Here is a 20,931-nt window from a genome sequence, read left to right on the forward strand (position 1 = left end):
TGATAAGAATTTATAGGGATGAAGAAAAAAAGTTTTTTGATACAATGCCCATTTTTAAAAATATTACTAAAATTAACTTAATAAAAATAATATTGTATTTTTAAATAATACAATTGTTTAATTGAAATATGTACATTTTTCTTTAAAAAAAAAAGTGTTAAGGACCCAGCAACAGTAGTTAAATCTGCTAGTAACTTATAAAATCCTGAACAAGAGAACATTTTAGAGGCTGCTAGTATTTTGTGTTTCTAGCATTAGCTCTTTAGGACAGGCTTACAAAAGAGCACTCCAAAATGGTTCAGGAAATTGTAGGTCTGGAAAATTCTTCCTTGACTAAGTGAATACACAGTTATTACTACCCTCAGAAAACTGGCTTACTGACAGTGGAAGGCCCTTCAGGGATAAGTTAAATGTATATTTGCTACTTACTTGAAGTATTAGTGACAGTAATAAAACGTCAATAGTGATTCAGCCTTTGAATCTCTGTGAAGCTTTGAACTGACTTTGTGTTTCTTTCCAAGATGTTCTGCAGCATGACTGGATTTGTCATTAGAATATCCTTTGTTCAAAATGTTCCTGGTTTCCTGTTATCATCACCCTTCCCTCCCCCTTTTCACTTTTATCTAAAGGGAAAATGTACCATAAGGAAGAAAGTAGAAATATGCATGATGGCTACTGAATACCTGGATTTATTTTATATATTTACTTAAATGTTCCACCAATTAATTTCTGTACTGTTGTACTTGGCCTCAGTATTAGTTGTGATGGTAACATTTACAAATGTAAACTGGGATGAGAGATTATGTAAGCGTATGAAGTCATTGGGATTACCCCAGGAATTAATCTGGTCCAAGGTGTTAAAGGTAATCCTGACACAGGAATGTGACTTTCAAGATTTTATATAAAAACAAGGTGATCTTTGTGGCACCTTAAAGACTGGCAGATTTATGTGGTCATAAACTTTCGGGGGTAAAAATCACTTCCTCAAATGCGTGGTGTAACGCGGGCGCCCGTCCTGCTCCCCGCCGTGAATCTGTTTGCCCCCCTTTTTGACGTCCCCCTCACCACTTGTGCTCCTCCGCTCCCCTCCTCCTCGTGTTGTGTGCCGCTCCTCCAGTGCCCTGTGCCTCCTTCCTCCTCTGTTCTCCTCTCCTCTCCTCCTCCGCTCTTTCTCCCGCCTCCGCTCTCTCCTCCTTGTCCGCTCCTTCCTCCTTCACTCGCTCTCCGTCTCCCTCCTCTCCTCCTCGCTCCTCCGGGCTCTCCCCCTTTCCTTCTGCCCCTTTCCCCTTTTGAATCCCCCGCCGGCGTCCGGCCCGGGTGACGCAATGCGCCACGTCACCAGGCTCCGCCCCCGCCGTGCGCGCGCGCGCCCGGCGACGTCAACCGTCACGTCGCCGAGGCTCCGCCCCCGCCCTACGCTGCGGTCCGGGCGTAGCCCCGCCTCCGCCGCGCCGCCCGTTATCCGGGCCGCGGCCAGGGAACAGGCCCCGCAGTGCCGCCGCGCTCCCTGGGTGGCGCCCAGGAGGGACAGCGCGATTGCGGGCTGAGTGCGGGGCGGGCCGCCGGACGGGGTGTGGGGGCGGCGCGCCCTGTCACACGTGGTTTATGCCCAAATGAATCTGTTAGTCTTTAAGGGTGCATCTGCACTGCACCTTAGCTTGAAATAAGCTACACAATTTGAGCTATGCAAATTGCATAGCTTATTTCAAGTTAATTTGAAATTTGGTGCTGTCTACACAGCACTTATTTCGAAATAAGTTGCTATTCCTAAACATCCTTTACTCCTCATGGAATGATGTTTATAGGGAGGTTGGAATAGCAACCCATTATATTTCAAAATACAGGCGAACTCAAAAGATGCAGAATAGCTATGTTGAGATACTTCCGGTATCCCGAAATAGTACTGCTGTGTAGACATAGCCTAAGGTGCCGCAGGACTGCTCATTGTTTTTGCAGATACAGACTAACATGGCTACTCCTCTAAGATTTTATATATCATCTTCAGAATATTAGGGATGTAGATGTAGGTCAATTGATGTAGACAAGAATATGACAAAAGGCATGTACATGTTACCTCAGGGACTATCATCAGACAAGTGCTAAAACAACAATAGATAGTTTAAATGTCTGAATATGCCAACCCGAGACTGCTTCTCAAGAGAGTTACATTTAAGAAGCAGATAGAAAGAACTGTGAACTAATAAAAATGTATTTAATGACTGTTGTCTGATATGATTCTTATTTAATTCAAGAAGACATGGTAGAATGAAATTCTTGTGATATCTATTTGCAGTAAAGCATTCAAAAAGTTTAGACTTTAAGTAACTAAAATAGCATATGAAGACAAGATGAGGAAAGGAAAAAATACAGTTTTCGTAAGCAGAAATAATTATTTTTCCTACTCGTTTGTGAAAGTGAACATATAAAAGATGTTGGGTATGTTCTGTCTGTCCCTGTGAACCTCTGAAAACCAGGCCACGTGCAGCTAGGGGCCTAAATATAGAGTTAGGAACTGAATAGTAGATATCCAGATTTTCATAGAATAATGGAACCGGATGGAACCTCGCGAGATCATCAAGTCCAGACCCCTGCCCTCATGGCAGCACCAAGCACTGTCTAGATCATCCCTGATAGATGTCTATCCAACCTGCTCTTAAACATCTCCAGTAATGGAGATTCCACAACCTCCTTAGGAAATTTATTCCTGTGTTTAACCACCTAGACAGTTAGGAAGCTTTTCCTAATGTCCAGGCTAAACCTCCCTTGCTGCAATTTAAGCTCATTGCTTCTTGTCCTATCCTCATAGGCCAAGGAGAACAATTTTTCTCCCTCCTCCTTTTAACATCCTTTTAGATCCTTGAAAACTGCTATCATGTCCCCTCTCAGTCTTCTCTTTTCTAAACTAAACAAGTCCAATTCTTTCAGTCTTCTCTCATAGGTCATGTTTTCTAGACATTTAAGTTTGAAATTATAAAACTGCAAGCTGTGTTTTAAAAGAAAACAAAGGCAATTAGATTCTCTAATCCAGTCCACAGGAATGTAAAATGTTTCCTGGGGTATATTTTCTAGTCATTTAAAATTTTTGCATTAATGAGTCTTCTGTCATTTCAGCAAGGGAGTAGCTATTTGATAACTGACTACCCACACAGATTGGGTTTTTTTAATAGCCAGCCCTCTCTAGTCACTGCACAGTACAACCTGTATAACTGCATATCTGAGAAATTCAGTTACTCTGTGAAACCATTTAGTGAAAAGAGGTCAGGAAAAGAATGTTGGTGAAGACAGACAAATTAACAATGGGAGCTGAGAGAGGTGGTGTGGACTGGCACCCAGGAGATCTGGGTCCTTGCTCTGTCACAGATTTCCTGTGTGAGCTTGGATGACTCATCTAACCTCTCTGTGCATCACTCTCCTATGACAGAAGTGGAGTTGTGCTATTATAATTTATGAATACCTCATGTTGACTGGAATTGACTGGAAAACAGATTTTCTGTTGCGTAGGAAAATTAGGTAGGTTCCAGATTTTGTTGTTGTTGAGTTTACTTGTAAAGAGGAAAACCCTGATTTGGGAGCAGGCAGGTGCCAGCACCTATCTCAGATATCACCATCCCTCTATGATCCTCCTCCTTCCTGTGCCATGTCCAGATAACATAGAAGGGGAAGACACACACACACACACACACCTCAGACTAGAGATGTGAGGCTTAGGAGGGGGAAGGGAAAGCAATTTGCCTGAAGACAGGAAGGGTTCACTGTCACGATTTACAATGGAAAGCTATCTTGTTGGAAAATGTTTCAATCAACTCTAATGTTGAGCTGGTTATTGAGATGTTTATTGTTTGAATCTATTGGTTTAGTTAGCTTCATAGGGCAGAAAGAAAATAGCAAGTAGGAAAGAAACAATGGCTTGAGATAAAACAGCCTTTCTCAGAGGAATAGCTGAGTTAGTCTGTATCTGTAAAAATGAGGAGTCATGTGGTACCTTAAAGATTAGCAGATGTATTTAGATTAACAACTTGCATGAGTCAAAACCACTTTTGTGGCTCAAAACCACTACTCCATACATCTTACAAAGTGGTTTTGACCCATGAAAAGTAGTTTTGACCTATGAAAGCTTGTGCTCAAATCTGTTTGTCTTTACAGTGCCACAGGGCTCCTCATTTTTACAGATACAGACTAACATGGCTAACCCTCTGAGACTAATATCCAAACAATTTGCTGTGAAGCAACTACCTCATTGCTCCAACCAAAATACAAAAACAGTTTTGACAAGGGCCAAAGCCTTGGAACTGACAAGCACAAACAAATAAACAAAACCAATCCCCTTCCCCCCAAAAAACAACAACAAAAAACCCAGTTTACAAAGAGACTGCCTTTCAGGAGCAGGAGCAGAGAGAGTTGTCTGAGGAAGGCAGACTGAGATATGCATCACCTAGGTGCCTCAAGTCAAGCAGACCATCAGCAGAGAGTGAGACTGGACATAAGAACCATAAGTGCTAATCTCATTTGGACCTGTTCAGTAAGCATGATTGATGTATGGGGTTCTGTAGCCCAGAGCCTGATATAATAGGGCTTGTGACAAACGTTTTAATGATGAAAGTGCCAGTACAGACAAAGTCTTATAGTGGCTATGTCTAGACTACATTCCTATGTCGAAAGAGGGATGTAAATGAGCCCAAACAAAAGTGCAAATGAAGCACGGATTTAAATATCCCATGCTTCACTTGTATATTCGTGTCCAATCACTGTTTCGAAAAAGGGTATTTCAAAAGTGAAAACGCAGTCTAGACTCAGTTTTTTTGAAAAGGAACTCCTCATTCAGGTTCTTTTGAAAAAGGTTTTTTTTTTCCAAAAGAACCGTGTCTAGACTGCAGTTTCACTTTCAAAATACCCTTTTTTGAAACAGCAATCAGACATGAATATGCAAATGAAGCATGGGATTTTTAAATCCGCACTTCATTTGCATTTTTGGTCGAGCTCATTTACATCCCTCTTTCAACAGAGGGATGTAGTCTAGACATGCCCAGTATGTCTTACAAACACAACAAGAGGCATGGTTTCAGCACTGAAGTGCTGACAACAGAAAAGGAAAAATAAGCAAACTAATGAACAGGATGAAAACAACACATGAAGAACTGTAAAATGGTGATTGGCTGGATTTTGATAATGTCTACTTTACCCAGCACATCTGAGTTTTGCCCATAACTAAAAAGTACTTCACTGTACAATAAGTTATGATCTATTTTTGCCAGTATGAAAATCTTCTCCTTGAAATGGATTGCACTCATGAAAATCTCTGTGCCATTTATTCTATTGTTTAATTTACTGTTAGAAGTTGGTGATGGGATTAAATTGTCTTGAATTTCTTTAAAATTGGCAATATCTAGATAAATCAGGCATACTTTTTTTAAAAATTACTAATTTTTCCTTCTTAATTGTAGGTTTCATATATACTGGAGAAGTTGTGCATCGAATGCTAACAGCCACGCAATACATTGCACCTTTGATGGCAAATTTTGACCCCAGTGTGTCAAGAAATTCAACAGTGAGATACTTTGACAATGGTATGTGATTCTTTTACATAAACAAATTTGTCTATCCCTTGGCCATTTATGTTTTTCTAATTAACTTTTAAAGAAAGATAAGGGCTACTTAAAATATAGTATATGGCTATTAGGTCATCTAAAGCGGTGCTAAACATTCATAAAGTGGATTATAAAGCATGATTAGACATTAATTAATGACTGTATTAAATGGTTAAAAAGCACAGATGCTAGAACAAGTAATATTGCTTCTAGACTTGAAATATGCGTTATCATTTTAAAGAGAAAAATCTATCTCTTGCCAAGGTGCAGAGCTCTCTTGAGTCAATTGTGTAGTTAGTCCTGTCTACCCAGTAACTATAAAGAATTAGCATTGTGAGATATATGAAGCATACACACAGGGAATGTATGTGATTAATAAACCTATTTGTGATTAAATGTGCAGTATTCCCAGTATAGAAATTCAATAACGTGTCTATACTAGCAGTCTTTCATAAGAAATCTGAAATGCTGAAAAGCAAAGTGAGATGTAATATGTAGGGCTATTCTTTCAGATACATTCTGAAAGCATTACATTTGAAGATTGTAGTCATGTAGTTTGTTAAAAATCAGCATTTTGAATTTTTGATCCTCTGTGATGAAATGACATTTAATGTCTTAACTCTGATCTCTAGTGGCAAGTCTATTGATGTCATGTAAGATTCTAATTCCATATTTTCTATTTAAAAATGTATGGTAAAATTTCCAAACGTGAGCGATAACAATTAGGATGTTAAGGGCAATATTTTCAACAGCTGGAGCCAAACATTTGAAAGATTGCTTTAAATTTATGCTTACATTAATAGGGGATATACCTGTTCCTTAGAAAGGAGATTCTCTGGGCCTAGAAGTGCACACTGTACAAAACATTCTTTTTATATTGGCTTTCCATTTATATTCTAACAAATTAATTTAAGGAAAGTATATTCCTTCAGAGTGAGTTATAAGCACATTTTATGGAGATTCATGTTTGTAGTCATGAGTGTGCATGCCAGAAAACTTGTCTTGACAGTTATGCTCATTCAATCAGAAATTAACAGTGCCTCTACGTCCAATTACAGTCGAGTAAATTTTGCATAATTTATTTACCGATACCATTCAAATACATTTGAGAAATCCATGTTTCATTTGCAGATGATTTACAAAGAGAAAAGTGATGACATCCAATAAATTATTTGACATGAACTTTTTTGCCAGTTGTGGTCCTAATATAGCAGTATGTTTGGTCAGCTATTATATTTCTTCTTAATTCAACTGATGGATGTACACTGCTTGTACTTTAGGACTAAGGATTTGGTTGGTTACTGTAAATGAAAAGAAATAGAGTAAGTCACATAATGAGCTACTTAGTTCTGTTTTCTCCTTTTGTCATTTTCCCTCTGCTGTTTCCCCTTGAAGTACATTAGGACGTTAGTTAGAACTAACTTTCATAGGCACTACACTAGCGCTCCGTTAGTTCGAACTAGGTAATCCTTATTCCACGAGGATTAAGCCTAGTTCGAACTAGCTAGTTCGAATTAAGGGGTGTGTAGCCCCTTAATTCGAACTAGAGGGAGGCTAGCCCTCCCCAGGTTTCCCAGGTGGCCACTCTGACCAACACCAGGGAAACTCTACTGCCCCCCTCCCGGCCCCGGACCCCTTAAAGGGGCACGGGCTGGCTACGGTGCCCGTGCCAGGTGCAAGCCTTCCAGCATCCAGCCAGCAGACCCTGAACCTGGCATGGATCGAGCCACCCACCTGATGCCCTCCAGCCCTCCCCCTCTTCCCGGGACCAGGCTGGCGGCTCCCGGGAGCTAGCCCGGGACCACAAGAGGCGGGCACCCGCCTGGGCTAGTGCGGACATCGTGGACCTTGTCCACGACCTCCGCACTAGGCACAGGAAAGTGGCCGTCTAGGGCAGGAGAGCTGCCAGCCTGGCCACCCAGGAGCAGGTGTGCATGAAAATCAAGGTGGTCCACTGAGACCCCCGACCCTGAGCCCTGAGCTTACAATGGCCGTCCTGGGTCAGACCAAAGGTCCATCTAGCCCAGTAGCCTGTCTGCCGACAGCGGCAAACCCTAGGGACCCTGGAGGGGATGGACCAAAGACAGTGACCAAGCCATTTGTCTCGTGCCATCCCTCTCCAGCCTTCCACAAACCTTGGGCAGGGACACCACTCCTACCCCCTGGCTAATACCACTCCATGGACCCAACCTCCATGACTTGATCTCACTTCCCTTTAAACTCTGTTCTAGTTCTAGCCTTCACAGCCTCCTGCAGCAAGGAGTTCCACAGGCTGACTCTTTGCTTTGTGAAGAACAACTTTCTGTTACTAGTTTGAAGCCTGCTACCCATTCCTTTCCTTTGGTGTCCTCTAGTCCTTCTTTATGGGAACTAATGAAGAACTTTTCTGTATGCACCCTCTCCACCCAACTCCTGCTTTTAGAGATCTCTATCCTGTCCCCCCTCCGTCTCCTCTTTTCTAAGCTGAAAAGTCCCAGTCTCTTTAGCCTCTCTTCATATGGGACTTGTTCCCAATCCCTGATCATTTTAGTTGCCCTCCCCTCTCCAACCCTCTCTCTTCCCCCTCCCACCTCCTTTTCCCAGTCTCCCCCAGTTTTGTTCAATAAAGAGAGATTCTATTTTTGAACACAATTGTCCTTTATTTTGTACATCAAGAAGACGGGCTAGGGAAGGGTAAGTGGAAGGAGGTGAGGGAGGAATGGGGTAAGAGCCTCCGTTGGCGAGGACTGGGCTGGCTCTGTGGGCTTCCGGGGGTGGAAGCTCTCCTGCAGCCCCCCAATTACCCCCTCTCCCCAGATGGCAGCCTGCGGCAAGTGCAGCCGGTCTGATGGCCGAGTGCTGTGATGTGCCCAGTGTGGGTACTCCGGGCAATCCAAGCCAGGACTGCTTTGCAAGCGGGACACCCCTGAGAACTGTCTGTCCAGGGTGGGGGTCGGGACCCTTTAAGCACAGCCCTCGGCTAGCCTGAGACAGCAGCTCCACGCTCTAAGTTCTCCTCTGAGGCCCTGCCAGCACTGCTTCCAGCCATCCTTAAGCCTAGTTCAGGGTCCACTTAATGTGGACATGCTAGTTCAAATTAGCAAAACGCTAATTCGAACTAGTTTTTTAGTCTGGATCCGTTAGTTCGAATTAGCTTAGTTCGAATTAATTAATTCGAACTAAGTTAGTTCGAATTAATGTTGTAGTGTAGACGTACCCTTAGTTACTTTGGAAACAATTCTGTTATCAATATGGATAGAGCTTAGTGACATACCCAGGTTGTTGTTACCTCTCACTGAATCCAGCCCAGCATATAGCTCTCCTGGAAAAAAAGATCCAGTACCCCAGAGGATGCAAACTCCGACTTATGCACAGCAGGGCTGAAATCCACATGGATATGGTGGGGATTAGGGGGAGGGAGGGCATAATCTGGCCCATTGATGTATTTCTGTTTGTAATATGGAGGTGAAAATGACGCTTAACATGAGAAAAGTCTTTTTAAAATTAAGAACAATCTGCTTAACATGAACTTTCACGTTTCATGTTTATTGCTGTCTAGGAAATAAACAACAGACAGAACTATGTAGCACTTTAAAGACTAACAAGATGGTTTATTATGTGATGAGCTTTCGTGGGCCAGACCCACTTCCTCAGATCAATATGTGGAAGAAAATTGGCATAACCATATATATCAAAGTGATACAATCAAAAAATGAATGCATGTGAAATTGACAAATCAAATTTTAGAACAGAGTGGGGATGAGGGGGGAAGGTGAGTGTCTCTGAGGTAATGACATAAGGGTGATGATAGGAGAAGTTTCTGAGAGGTAATGACATTAGGGATGATAATTGGGGAAGCTATCTTTGTAATGGGTGAGATAATTAGAGTCTTTGTTTAAACCCATACATAAAGTGTCAAATTTAAGCATGATTGACAATTCTGTAGCTTCTCCTTGAAGTCTGGAGTTAAAGTCTCTTTGAAGCAATGTGCATGTTTTAAGGTCATTGAGGGAATGGTCAGTCTGGCTGAAATGGCAAACAACAGCTTTTTCTCTGTGAGAGAGTCTTATGTCTGTTTTGTGTGCATTGATTTTTTGGCGAAGTGTCTGAGAAGTTTGTCCAATGTACACAGCAGACGGACACTTTGGGCACATGATGTCATAAATTATATTTCTGGATGAACAGGAATATGTGTTCTTGATCTTGTAACTGGCATGGTTAGGTCCAATAATGGTCCAATATATGGTTGTGCCGATTTTCTTCCACATACTGATCTGAGGAAGTGGGTCTGGCCCACGAAAGCTCATCACCTAATAAACCATCTTGTTAGTCTTTAAAGTGCTACATTGTTCTGTCTTTTGTTTCAGCTAGACCAGACTAACACCGCTGCATTGCTATCACTATTCTACATGCTAGGAAATAAACATTGTATCTAGTATTGATTTATGCTGTAAGACCGTGAAATATACACTTGCAAATGATGTGATAGACTTGTTACAGTACAGTTTATCAAAGATTTGCATTTGTTTTCCTAATGCACATAGGCAAGAAACAGGAGTATAAGCTATTATGCTGAAAATCTATGGCTGAAGACTTTGCAGGATTCACCACAGATGTGTTGAACTAGAGACACATTGATCCACCTTTGAAGCATCCTCGTAACACAAACGCAAAAAATGAAACAGATGTTTTGTAAATCAAAGCACATAAATCCCATTAGTGTTAAAGGGAGATGTGCGCTGGGGAAGGATATAGTTCTAAAAATGAAAAAGACATTTTCAGTAAACACTGTTTTGGTGATAAATTCCTTTCAGCCTAACTGCCTGAATGTGTTTTGTAGCTTTTTACCATCTGTAAAACATGTTTTCAGGGCAAGAGAGTCACTTGAATGTATATTTTTAGTGTGGTATATGAGGATCCAGCCAGGCAGCTCCCATGAATATTAATAGGCTTTTTAAACCAAATCCCTGCACACGCAATTTAACATTTACCCCCATTTATGGCTTTTCAGTTACTTTAATTTACACTCCATAGTTTATATTTATTGCCAAACCCTAGTATTCTTCAGCATTAAGGACCATGGTGAAATCTTACATTGTGCAGAAATAATAATGCTGTTAATACTACTGAATTGTTAATGGAGAAAACTGAATATCTTAAATAATCACTTTTTCAATACCAGAAAATCCTGAACTTTTCAACCTTAATAGCCATTGTGTTAAAGGAGAAATGAAGGGCACTACAGTACAGTCCTGTGGTTAAAATAGCAATCTTATAGTAGGAATAGGAGGTTCTGTTCTTTTTCTTTGTCACTGACTCACTGTATGACTTTAAGCAAGTCACTTAACCTGTCTTGCCTCAATTTACTTATTTATCTAATTGATAAGAGGATTTAGTGCTTAAGTAATGTTTATTAGATCTTTGGTGCTTCGAGGCCTTTGGCTGAAATGTGATATATATGGAGAGGAAATATTGGTTTTATGTAATATAACTTTAGTAAATGCTAACATTAATGTTAATGAATATTTTTCTCGTGTTTTTCTTCCCCATCTGGACTCACAGGCACAGCACTTGTTGTCCAATGGGATCATGTACATCTGCAGGATAATTACAACCTAGGCAGTTTCACTTTCCAAGCTACCCTTCTCAATGATGGGCGTATTATTTTTGGATATAAAGAAGTAAGTTGGGTCTGAAAGCTATCATTTGAATGTTTGTATCACTTTACAATCCCACAGTTTCTCTTTGTCAGGACCAATTCTGTATAATTTTATTTTGGTTCCTTGAAAGTTCAAATGTGTCAATATTTTTATAGTTTTAACTTATATATGTTGTTACTCATAAGATCCCTGTTCTGCTTAAACTGGAATTCCTTTGTAAAGTTGAAGGTCATATGATTACCTTGAAAAATATCAAATAGCTTCAATATCATAGATATTGAATTTCCCTGGACCCTTTTCTCGATGTTTTCAGTGTTGATTGTTTAGCAATGTCCCACTGGGGTTTGGGAGGTAGAATATATTTTGCTAAATTTATTTAGCTTTATTTGGCTCTTTGATAAATATTGTATACATAGTAGATGCCATTAAAAAGTGACAATTTACCAATAGCTACTACATCTTGCCTCATGAGACACTGTAATATTTTCCTGTACGTCAAACAAGAAATTATGGTAGTACTGTATCTCACTATTTACCTCTGTGAGGAGCTTTTGTTTATATGGAGATTGGAACCAGATTGTTTATTCCCCGTGGTAGCAGAACAGTATTGGATGATGGCAAAGAGTCTTTTCTGCTTCATTTTGTCCAGTTTTGATCACTCGGGCTCTTGGAAGTGCTTCAGGAGCTTAGAGTTGTGATCTACGCCTTGAACTCACTGCTTTCCTTGCTGGTAAAATGAGTTGGGGAGATGTTTTCCAGTCAGATTCATTCAACATTGTTTGCCTATCTTGTTACACATGTTTGCAGTGACCGAGATAATTTTTAATCTCATTTTGGCAAGGAAATTTCGGCTTTCTCTTTTGGATGTGGACCTGCCTATAGTTATTACTGTTGTATAAGGGAAGGATTTGGCTCAGTTGTTGCATGGAATTCACAAGATAAATTCCCTGCCCTGCCACAGACTTTCAGTGTAAGTAGAGGCAGGTCACATAATCTCTCTCTGGATCAGCTCCTCATCTATAACATGGAGATCATAATAGTTCCCTACACTTCAATTAAGTCTTAGATACCAATGGGACCATATAATTACCTCCTATAAATAAATACCCATTGTCACCTCCAGACTAGATTATTAAAATGAAAAATTAAGGGGGCTATTTCTTAAGATCACTTGTGTGGGAGTACCCATGTCGCTGTGTTCTCACAAGGGACAATGCTGTCTTTGTGATCCACTCTAACTTTGAGTTCCTTTCTGGATGTTGTAGAAGATGTTAGTTTTGATTTATAAAAATATAACTTCTTTGACGTTGGAACAGATTGTCCCTTTAGTACGATAACACACCAGCCTGATGTTCAGAGTATGCTGCAAGATGTACATTTTCCCACTGGCTGCCAAATATGAGGAAGAGTTAAAATCAATAGGAAGGTTAAAATCTTTATATGTTGGATGAGTAGGGAGGACCCTGTTCCAACTCTTAATTTTTAAGAGTAATATTTTCTAGAAAGTGGCTTGCATATGTACCTGAAATTTGAGAGTAGTACATTTTTTTAATTAAACCAGTAACTATATAATGGTCGCCACTATAGTCATTATTCTTCATTCTCCTGCATCTTGAATGTTATGTCACCATTGATACTTGAGCACAGTGTGTCTTAGGGTATGTCTACACTACAGCGCTAATTCGAACTAACTAAATAGTTAATTCGAACTAAGCTAATTCGAACTAACGCATCCAGACTAAAAAACTAGTTCGAATTAGCGTTTTGCTAATTCGGACTAGCATGTGTAGACTACATTAAGTGGACTACATTAAGTGGACCCTGAACCGGGGTTAAGGATGGCCGGAAGCAGTGCTGGCAGGGCCTCAGAGGAGGACTTAGAGCGTGGAGCTGCTGTCTCAGGCTAGCCAAGGGCTGTACTTGAAGGGACCCGACCCCCACCCCGGACAGACAGTTCTCAAGGGTGCCCCGCTTGCAAAGCAGTCCTGGCTTGGATTGCCCGGAGTACCCACACTGGGCACATCACAGCACTCGGCCATCAGACCGGCTGCACTTGCCGCAGGCTGCCATCTGGGCAGAGGGACAATTGGGGGGCTGCAGGAGAGGTTCCACCCCCAGAAGCCCGCAGAGCCAGCCCATTCCTCCCCATCGGGGGCACATACCCCATTCCACCCTCACCTCCTTCCATTTACCCCTCCCTAGCCCCCTTTCCTGATGTACAAAATAAAGGACAATTGTGTTCAAAAATAGAATCTCTCTTTATTGAACAAAACTGGGGGAGACTGGGAAAAGGAGGTGGGAGAGGGGAAGAGAGAGGGTGGGAGAGGGGAGGGCAACAAAAATGATCAGGGGTTGGGAAAAGGTCCCATATGAAGAGAGGCTAAAGAGACTGGGACTTTTCAGCTTAGAAAAGAGGAGACTGAGGGGGGATATGATAGAGGTCTATAAAAGCATGAGTGGGGTGGAGAGGGTGCATCAAGAAAAGTTCTTCATTAGTTCCCATAACAGAAGGACTAGAGGACACCAAAGGAAAGGAATGGGTAGCAGGCTTCAAACTAGTAACAGAAAGTTGTTCTTCACAAAGCAAAGAGTCAACCTGTGGAACTCCTTGCTGCAGGTGGCTGTGAAGGCTAGAACTAGAACAGAGTTTAAAGAGAAGTGAGATAAAGTCATGGAGGTTGGGTCCATGGAGTGGTATTAGCCAGGGGGTAGGAGTGGTGTCCCTGCCCAAAGTTTGTGGAAGGCTGGAGAGGGATGGCACGAGACAAATGGCTTGGTCACTGTCTTTGGTCCATCCCCTCCAGGGTCCCTAGGGTTTGCCGCTGTCGGCAGACAGGCTACTGGGCTAGATGGACCTTTGGTCTGACCCAGTACGGCCATTGTAAGCTCAGGGCTCAGTGTCGGGGGTCTCAGTGGACCACCTTGATTTTCATGCACACCTGCTCCTGGGTGGCCAGGCTGGCAGCTCTCCTGCCTTAGACGGCCGCTTTCCTGTGCCTAGTGCGGAGGTCGTGGATGAGGTCCATGATGTCTGCACTAGACCAGGCGGGTGCCCGCCTCTTGCGGTCCCGGGCAAGCTCCCGGGAGCCGCCAGCCTGGTCCCGGTAAGAGGGGGAGGGCTGGGGGGCATCGGGTGGCTGGCTCGAGCCGTGCCAGGTGCAAGGTCTGCTAGCTGGGTGCTGGCAGGCTTGCACCTGGCACGGGCACCATAGCCAGCCCGTGCCCCTTTAAGGGTTCCGGGGCCGGGAGGGGGGCAGACGAGTTTCCCTGGTGTTGACCAGAGTGGCCACCAGGGAAAGCTGGGGAGGGCTAGCCTCCCACTAGTTCGAATTAAGGGGCTACACACCCCTTATTTCGAACTAGTAAGTTTGAACTAGGCTTAGTCCTGGTAGAATGAGGTTTACCTAGTTCGAACTAAGCGCTCCGCTAGTTCGAATTAAGTTCGAACTAGCGGAGCGCTAGTGTAGCGCCTATCAAAGTTAATTCGAACTAACGTCCGTTAGTTCGAGTTAACTTTGTAGTGTAGACATACCCTTAGAGACCATCATTTTGATTCAGTAGCATTTTACAGTCATTTCAGACTCAGTCTGTAAATAATAAAGCAAGGGACCAGGCACGCAGATACTACTACATTTGCTCCAAAGAGAAACTCCAGAACACACATCTAAACACACTTAAAACAGCCTTCACTAAAGAAGGAAAACTCCACCAGAAAAATATATTTCATCTTGGAAAAGGACATCCAAATATCCCAGGAGAGACCCTACTTCAATACAGAAGAAAAACCCACTGACCTCACACCCCTAGTTGTCATCTTTCACCCCACACTGGAACTCATGTGGGGGGATCCTCAAACAATTACAATCCATTTTTGATGGGAACTTGAAAGAAATCTTTGGTGACCTCTTTCATCTGAATGTTAGACCCCGCTCCTTCGCCCCAATCTTTCTCAGCTCATCATAAGAATCAAGCTCCACACAGACTAGGATCTATGAACTCGAAGTAGCACTGGACCCTTTCAGTACCCACTATTATGATGACCAGTACCCTCCCCAAAACATCTTTCAAGATTCATGGATGCTACGTATGTTTTTCACAATTTGGGATGTACCTCATCCAATGCTTTAAATATTCCAACAGCAACTATGTAGGTGAAACCAAACAATTACTGCCCTCTCCAATGAACTCACATAGAAAAAACTGATTTAAAAAACACCGGTGGGCAGACACCCCAGAACTGATCTTTCATTACTTGTCCTCAAAGGAAATCTGTTTAACTTATTCAAAAGGTGTACACCAGAAGTCTATATACCAGAAGTCATGGACTTGAACAGGGACACTGGTTTTATGTCATTACCACAATTTACAACTCACCCTACTGCCTCCTACCCTTAGTTGCCCACTTCAAATTCTTTGTGCATAACAGTATAACTCCCAATTGCCTACTTCTTTTCTAGTGACTACATGCAACCTGCATTACCCCTTCCGCTTTACAGTCTGTTCCAAATTGCTTCCTTCCCCAGACCTGAAGCAGAGCTATGTGTATTGGAAAGTTTGTACATTCCTCCAGCAGAAGTTGGTCCAATAAAATATATTACCTCACCCAGCTTGTCTTTCTCATACCTTGAAATAACATGGCTACAAGACAACTGCAAAGTACAAAAGTTACACATATGGCAAAAGTTAGCCAATAAGACTGTGAGACTTACCATATTAGCATTATGTCAGAAAGCCGTGGCCTGAAAGTCAACTTATCTAAAAGTAATCAAGCTTTGAAAACAGCAGTTAATCCAGCAGAAATTATGAGCCCTACTGAAATTCCAAAATGTGTTTCAGGAAAGTCAGTAGGTAATCTGGATTTGAGAAGAGGAAATTATATACCTGAAAATTTGCAAACTCAAGTATTTAAATTCCTTATGAAGTATGAGTTTGGGTTTAATCTAGTTCTTTTTTTTTTCATCTGAACTTATTTGTCCTTTCTTAAATAAGTATTTTCTTTATTGCCTTTTTAGTGTATCTTTCTGATATTCCTTTTACATTATACTATAAAAATTGATTTACAAGAAGAACATAAATATACTTTGTATAAGCCAAAGGCTTCTGTTTATTATCCCTTTCTTTGAGAAAAGAAACTAGCAAGATTTTCAAGTAAACTGAATATTATTTTAACATTTTAGTTTTACTGTGCATACACATTTTCTCTTTAAATGCTGCTTTACAAACACTTAATTTTATTCAGCATGCAGAGCCTCACTGAAAGTGTATTATATTTGCTAACTAATGCAGTTTACATTAATGAATATTTTACTGAAAGCCTGTAATGCTGAGGACACACTGAAGTGCTAATTCAGTTTTGCCAGTAAAGGATATTAATAAACCATCTGAAGGGGCATATTTTTATGTATATTTTAATAGTGACTGCCCTCTCCTTCTATAGTAAATCTTAGAGAAGGTCGGGTTTCAAGAGCTTCACTGTTTATTAAGGAAAATAGCTTTTTAATCCAGTCTTCTGTTGGAAATATTTAAAGCTAATATGCCTGAAGCCAGATCTACACTACAGGTTGTTCCTCCCTAAACCAGGACTAACTGGTCCAGCAACATCAATGGTCCAGGGATGTTCCTGGACCAGAGAGCCTGGGGACAGGCATGCCAGCAGCGGGATTGGAAGCCTGGTGACAGTGGGGGGTAGGTGGTGCAACTGGGAGCCCTGTGTCAGGGGGGTCTTGAGGTACAGCTGGGAGCTTAGTGGCAGAGGGGAGCCCCACAGCAGGTAAATTAGAAGTAACCAATCAAGCAGCAGCAGAGATTCTGCCCCATCCCAAAAAAGAACATACCTGTGTGACATCTTAATGGTAGAAAGAACTGGGATGTCTGCTCTACCCCTATATGTGGTGCAGCTACTTACATCTAGGAGGTGAAGATGCTGGGGCTACCAAGCCAAAGAAGCTGGAGTGAGCAGAGCAGTAGTGCTGGTGTCTGCACTATTTTCACTCTTCCTCCCGAGGAGGAGCGTGTGCTGGTTGCTTCCTCTCCTGACTGTGAGATGGACATGCTGTGTGTGTGTGTCCGGAAGGGGACAGTCTTGCAAACTCAGTCCAACTCAGGGAAAGAAGCTACCTGTTGGAGCCTGGCCTGGTGTCAGCTCTTATGTTCAGAGTTGTAAACATTTCAGAGTTATGGACAATCTCCATTCCGGAAGTGTCATTAAGTCTGGGGTTTTACTGTCATTAATGTGGTAGCTCTGAGTCAACCTAACATAGGTTGATTAATTGAGCAGTGTAGACAAGCCCTTAGTGTAACATTTCTTGGTTTTGTCTTGAGGTATAATTAATGTATGACCAATGCAAATTAAGCAGAGGTGTCAATGTCTCTCTGAATATTTGAGGACGTTTTTCTAAATTTTATTGATGTTAAGGTTGTATATTCATTTGCATAGTAGTGGCCCTTCATTCATGTTGCTATCCAGATGCCATTTATAAAAACTGAAACACTTGCTAAAATTGCAGAATACATGAAGCCAGCAAATTGTTCTGAGAGAGGCATTCATTAGAGTCCCTTTCTCCTCTGATAGGGGACAGTGGTTAATAAAGATGTATAATACTGACATTTAGATTAAGTGGATGCTTTTGCTGTTTATGCTGGAAAATATTTTGTTTTAAATAACATTTAAAAACTCACTGTTTCTTCATGAAAAAACAGAAAAACATTCACTTTGAAGTCAGTTTACACATCATGGGTTGATTGGTTTTGCATTTCTATTATTATTATAGTTATTATGTATATTTTCATGGAAAATCTGTTTCTCTTTCTCGTTTCTCATTTTAAAATGTGTTATCCTTCTTTTGTGGTATAACATTAACATTGGCTGATGTGAAAATGATTAAGATGTCACATAAAGTGTATTGTGATTTCAGGTGAATACGATTTAGACAAGACCATAAGGAACTAAGCTGATTTTCTTGTAAATATTTCTGGTGATATAATGAAAGAAGAAATATTTAGAGTAAGAGAAATAAGCAAAAATGACTCTAAATAGAATATATTCCTAAGTTTTAAATGAGATATCAGCTTCTTTTTAAAACAGTATTAGTGGTGGGAGTGATGCATATACTCCTGAAATATAATAAAATAAGCAATTAATAATTTCAGTAATAATTGAGAACAATATCACAACTGGAAAAAAATGTACCCTCTACTGATGTTTTATACAGTTCATTGGGCATAATAATTTGTTAATATCTGTGTAGAAAAGATGAAAAGCACTATATAAAATACAATGTGTTGTGTACAATATGGCTGGATCTTGCATTTGACACAAGATTGGATTTGGGGACTGTAGTAGTTATACAGAGCTTTGTGTAAGTTTCAAGGGGGCCTCAGAGAAAGATGAACTCAGAAAAAGATTTCAGAACAGTCAAATGGAAAATACTGCCCACTTTATAACTCTCGATGGAGAGTTTTCTATTGGCTGTGGTAGAGGCTAGAATAGGATTTTATTGTTGTCTCTTTTTAAAAGAAATTGTCTTCCACGTATAGTCCCACAGCACCCCTGCCACCCTTCAGCAACCACTCTCACAGCTCTAAGCCATTAGCCGACATAGTTTTCAGCCAGTATTTTATAACTTACTCTCCCAAGGGAGAAAGCAGGACACTTCAAGGTGGTTATTCCACCTGTACAGTTCTCAGTGGTCTTGTTCACCATTTATTGGTAATCTAATGGGTTTGTCTGCTGGATTTTACCATTATTATCTGGGGGTATGTCTACACTACCCCGCTAGTTCGAACTAGCAGGGTAATGTAGGCATACCGCACTTGCAAATGAAGCCCGGGATTTGAATTTCCCGTGCTTCATTTCCATAAGCGGGGAGCCGCCATTTTTAAAACCCCGCTGGTTCGAATCCCGTGCAGCGCGGCTACACGGGGCACGAAGTAGGTAGTTCAAACTAGGCTTCCTAGTTCAAACTACCGTTACTCCTCGTGAAATGAGGAGTAACGGTAGTTCGAACTAGGAAGCCTAGTTCGAACTACCTACTTCGTGCCCCGTGTAGCCGCGCTGCACGGGGTTCGAACCAGCGGGGTTTTAAAAATGGCGGCTCCCCGCTTATGCAAATGAAGCCCGGGAAATTCAAATCCCGGGCTTCATTTGCAAGTGCGGTATGCCTACATTACCCTCCTAGTTCGAACTAGGAGGGTAGTGCAGACATACCCTGGTATTTTTCTCAGAAGATGTTTAATCTCTATAAGATGTTACTGATTGGAATATGTAACAAAAAGACTGAAATAACCTACCCTGTAACATAGTCTGACTCTCCCTCATAGGAAAATATATCGTGTAAATATGTAGATTTAATTAAAAGGATGCTTTCCTTTGGCTAATTACGTGATATGAATGACCAGTCTACTTCAACTGGATCATTGTTTTGTAACATTAATCATTTGTAGGATTGCTAGAGCAGTGATTGCAACGCCGGATTCCCAGGCTGGGAGGCAGGGCCACGAACGGTGCTGGGAGCCTGTGATTGCACAGAAGCCTTGCGGGGCTGGGGGGAGTGACTGGGTCTCCTAGCCACTCCTCCCGCCCCGGCTAGGCTTCTGAAGCACCCAGAGTGGCGATCGCGGCCCCCGCCTCCCAGCTGGGACTCCCTGGCCATCAGCAGGGTGGCCAGAAAAATCAGAGAATACCGGACATTGCACGTGTCCAGTATTTTTTTTTTACTGGACAGAGACCGCAAATATCGGACTGTCCGGTAGAATACTGGACACCTGGCAACCCTAATCATTTGACACATAGGCTTAATTTCACTTTGAAGAGTTGGTACAATGATTTCTTGTATTTAAGTTAATTCCTTGTAAGAGAACTCTTCCCAAAACTAAAAACTCATGCAAAGCCCGTAGTTGTCTTTTTAAAGCCAATCAATTTATTAGACTCTGTTATAGGGAAGGGCTTCTTGCCAGCTTCCAAACTTGCTGTCCTGCTCAGCCTCCTTCAAACTGGTGTATTTTTCAAACACAACCAATCCAAACACAGGCAGTTTCTCAGTTCATCCTTCTCAGCCAGCTCCCTTGTCCTTCTGGAACACCTGCCCAGAGCCAGCAATAAGCAAAAGCAGACTAAGGCCCCAACCAGTTCAAGGGGCTTCTTATTTAGTTTTTGTGATGAGAACTTGCCTGTTTCAATGTTGGGGAGAAGATACTCCTGACTAGGCCCCCAATGGGTAGTAATAGCTGTGACCAGCTGCTTACTTTAGGACCCCACTGTTTGAGCCAGTTCCTCTCCTCTGCGGCTGCTCTCCAGTCACAGCTTGCCCCGATCACTCTTTTTCCCATTCCAACCCTCACAAACCATTTCCCATAATGCTCCGGGACTCCCACTTCCCAGGCTTGTCTCCAGATTTTTCCTGCCCGACCCAAGCATTCCTCACATTCGTTTCACATAATCCAAACATTGCAGAAAAAAATCCCAATACAAATAAATTCATTCACAGTACAGAATGGTCTCCCAAGTCCCATGGAAACAAACCCCTAATGCAGTAGGGCTGTGGTCATATACTCGGTCTCACCGGATGCAATCAATATATACTTTCATCTTCTTCTCCAAACCCAACAAGTATGTTTTTCCTGTAACTGCTCTAGCTCTCCTTTCAGCTGGCTCATCTCATATGGCAACTCATTCCTTCCTTGGCGTGCTCGTTACATGTCCTGGATCT

General features: G+C 41.8%; 1 protein-coding gene across 3 annotated transcripts in view; it reads left to right on the forward strand.

Annotated features, from left to right (window-relative positions):
* Positions 1 to 20,931, forward strand: part of PLXDC2 (plexin domain containing 2) — a 412,966-nt gene that overhangs the window by 299,016 nt on the left and 93,019 nt on the right. For all 3 annotated transcript variants that reach the window (XM_075922487.1, XM_075922486.1, XM_075922488.1), the window contains exons 5-6: positions 5,442 to 5,564; positions 11,127 to 11,245. In XM_075922487.1, coding sequence (XP_075778602.1) covers positions 5,442 to 5,564; positions 11,127 to 11,245 — 242 coding nt within the window. The remainder of the gene's footprint in view (positions 1 to 5,441; positions 5,565 to 11,126; positions 11,246 to 20,931) is intronic.

Source organism: Pelodiscus sinensis, chromosome 2, assembly GCF_049634645.1.
Source record: "Pelodiscus sinensis isolate JC-2024 chromosome 2, ASM4963464v1, whole genome shotgun sequence".
NCBI lineage: Eukaryota > Metazoa > Chordata > Testudines > Trionychidae > Pelodiscus > Pelodiscus sinensis.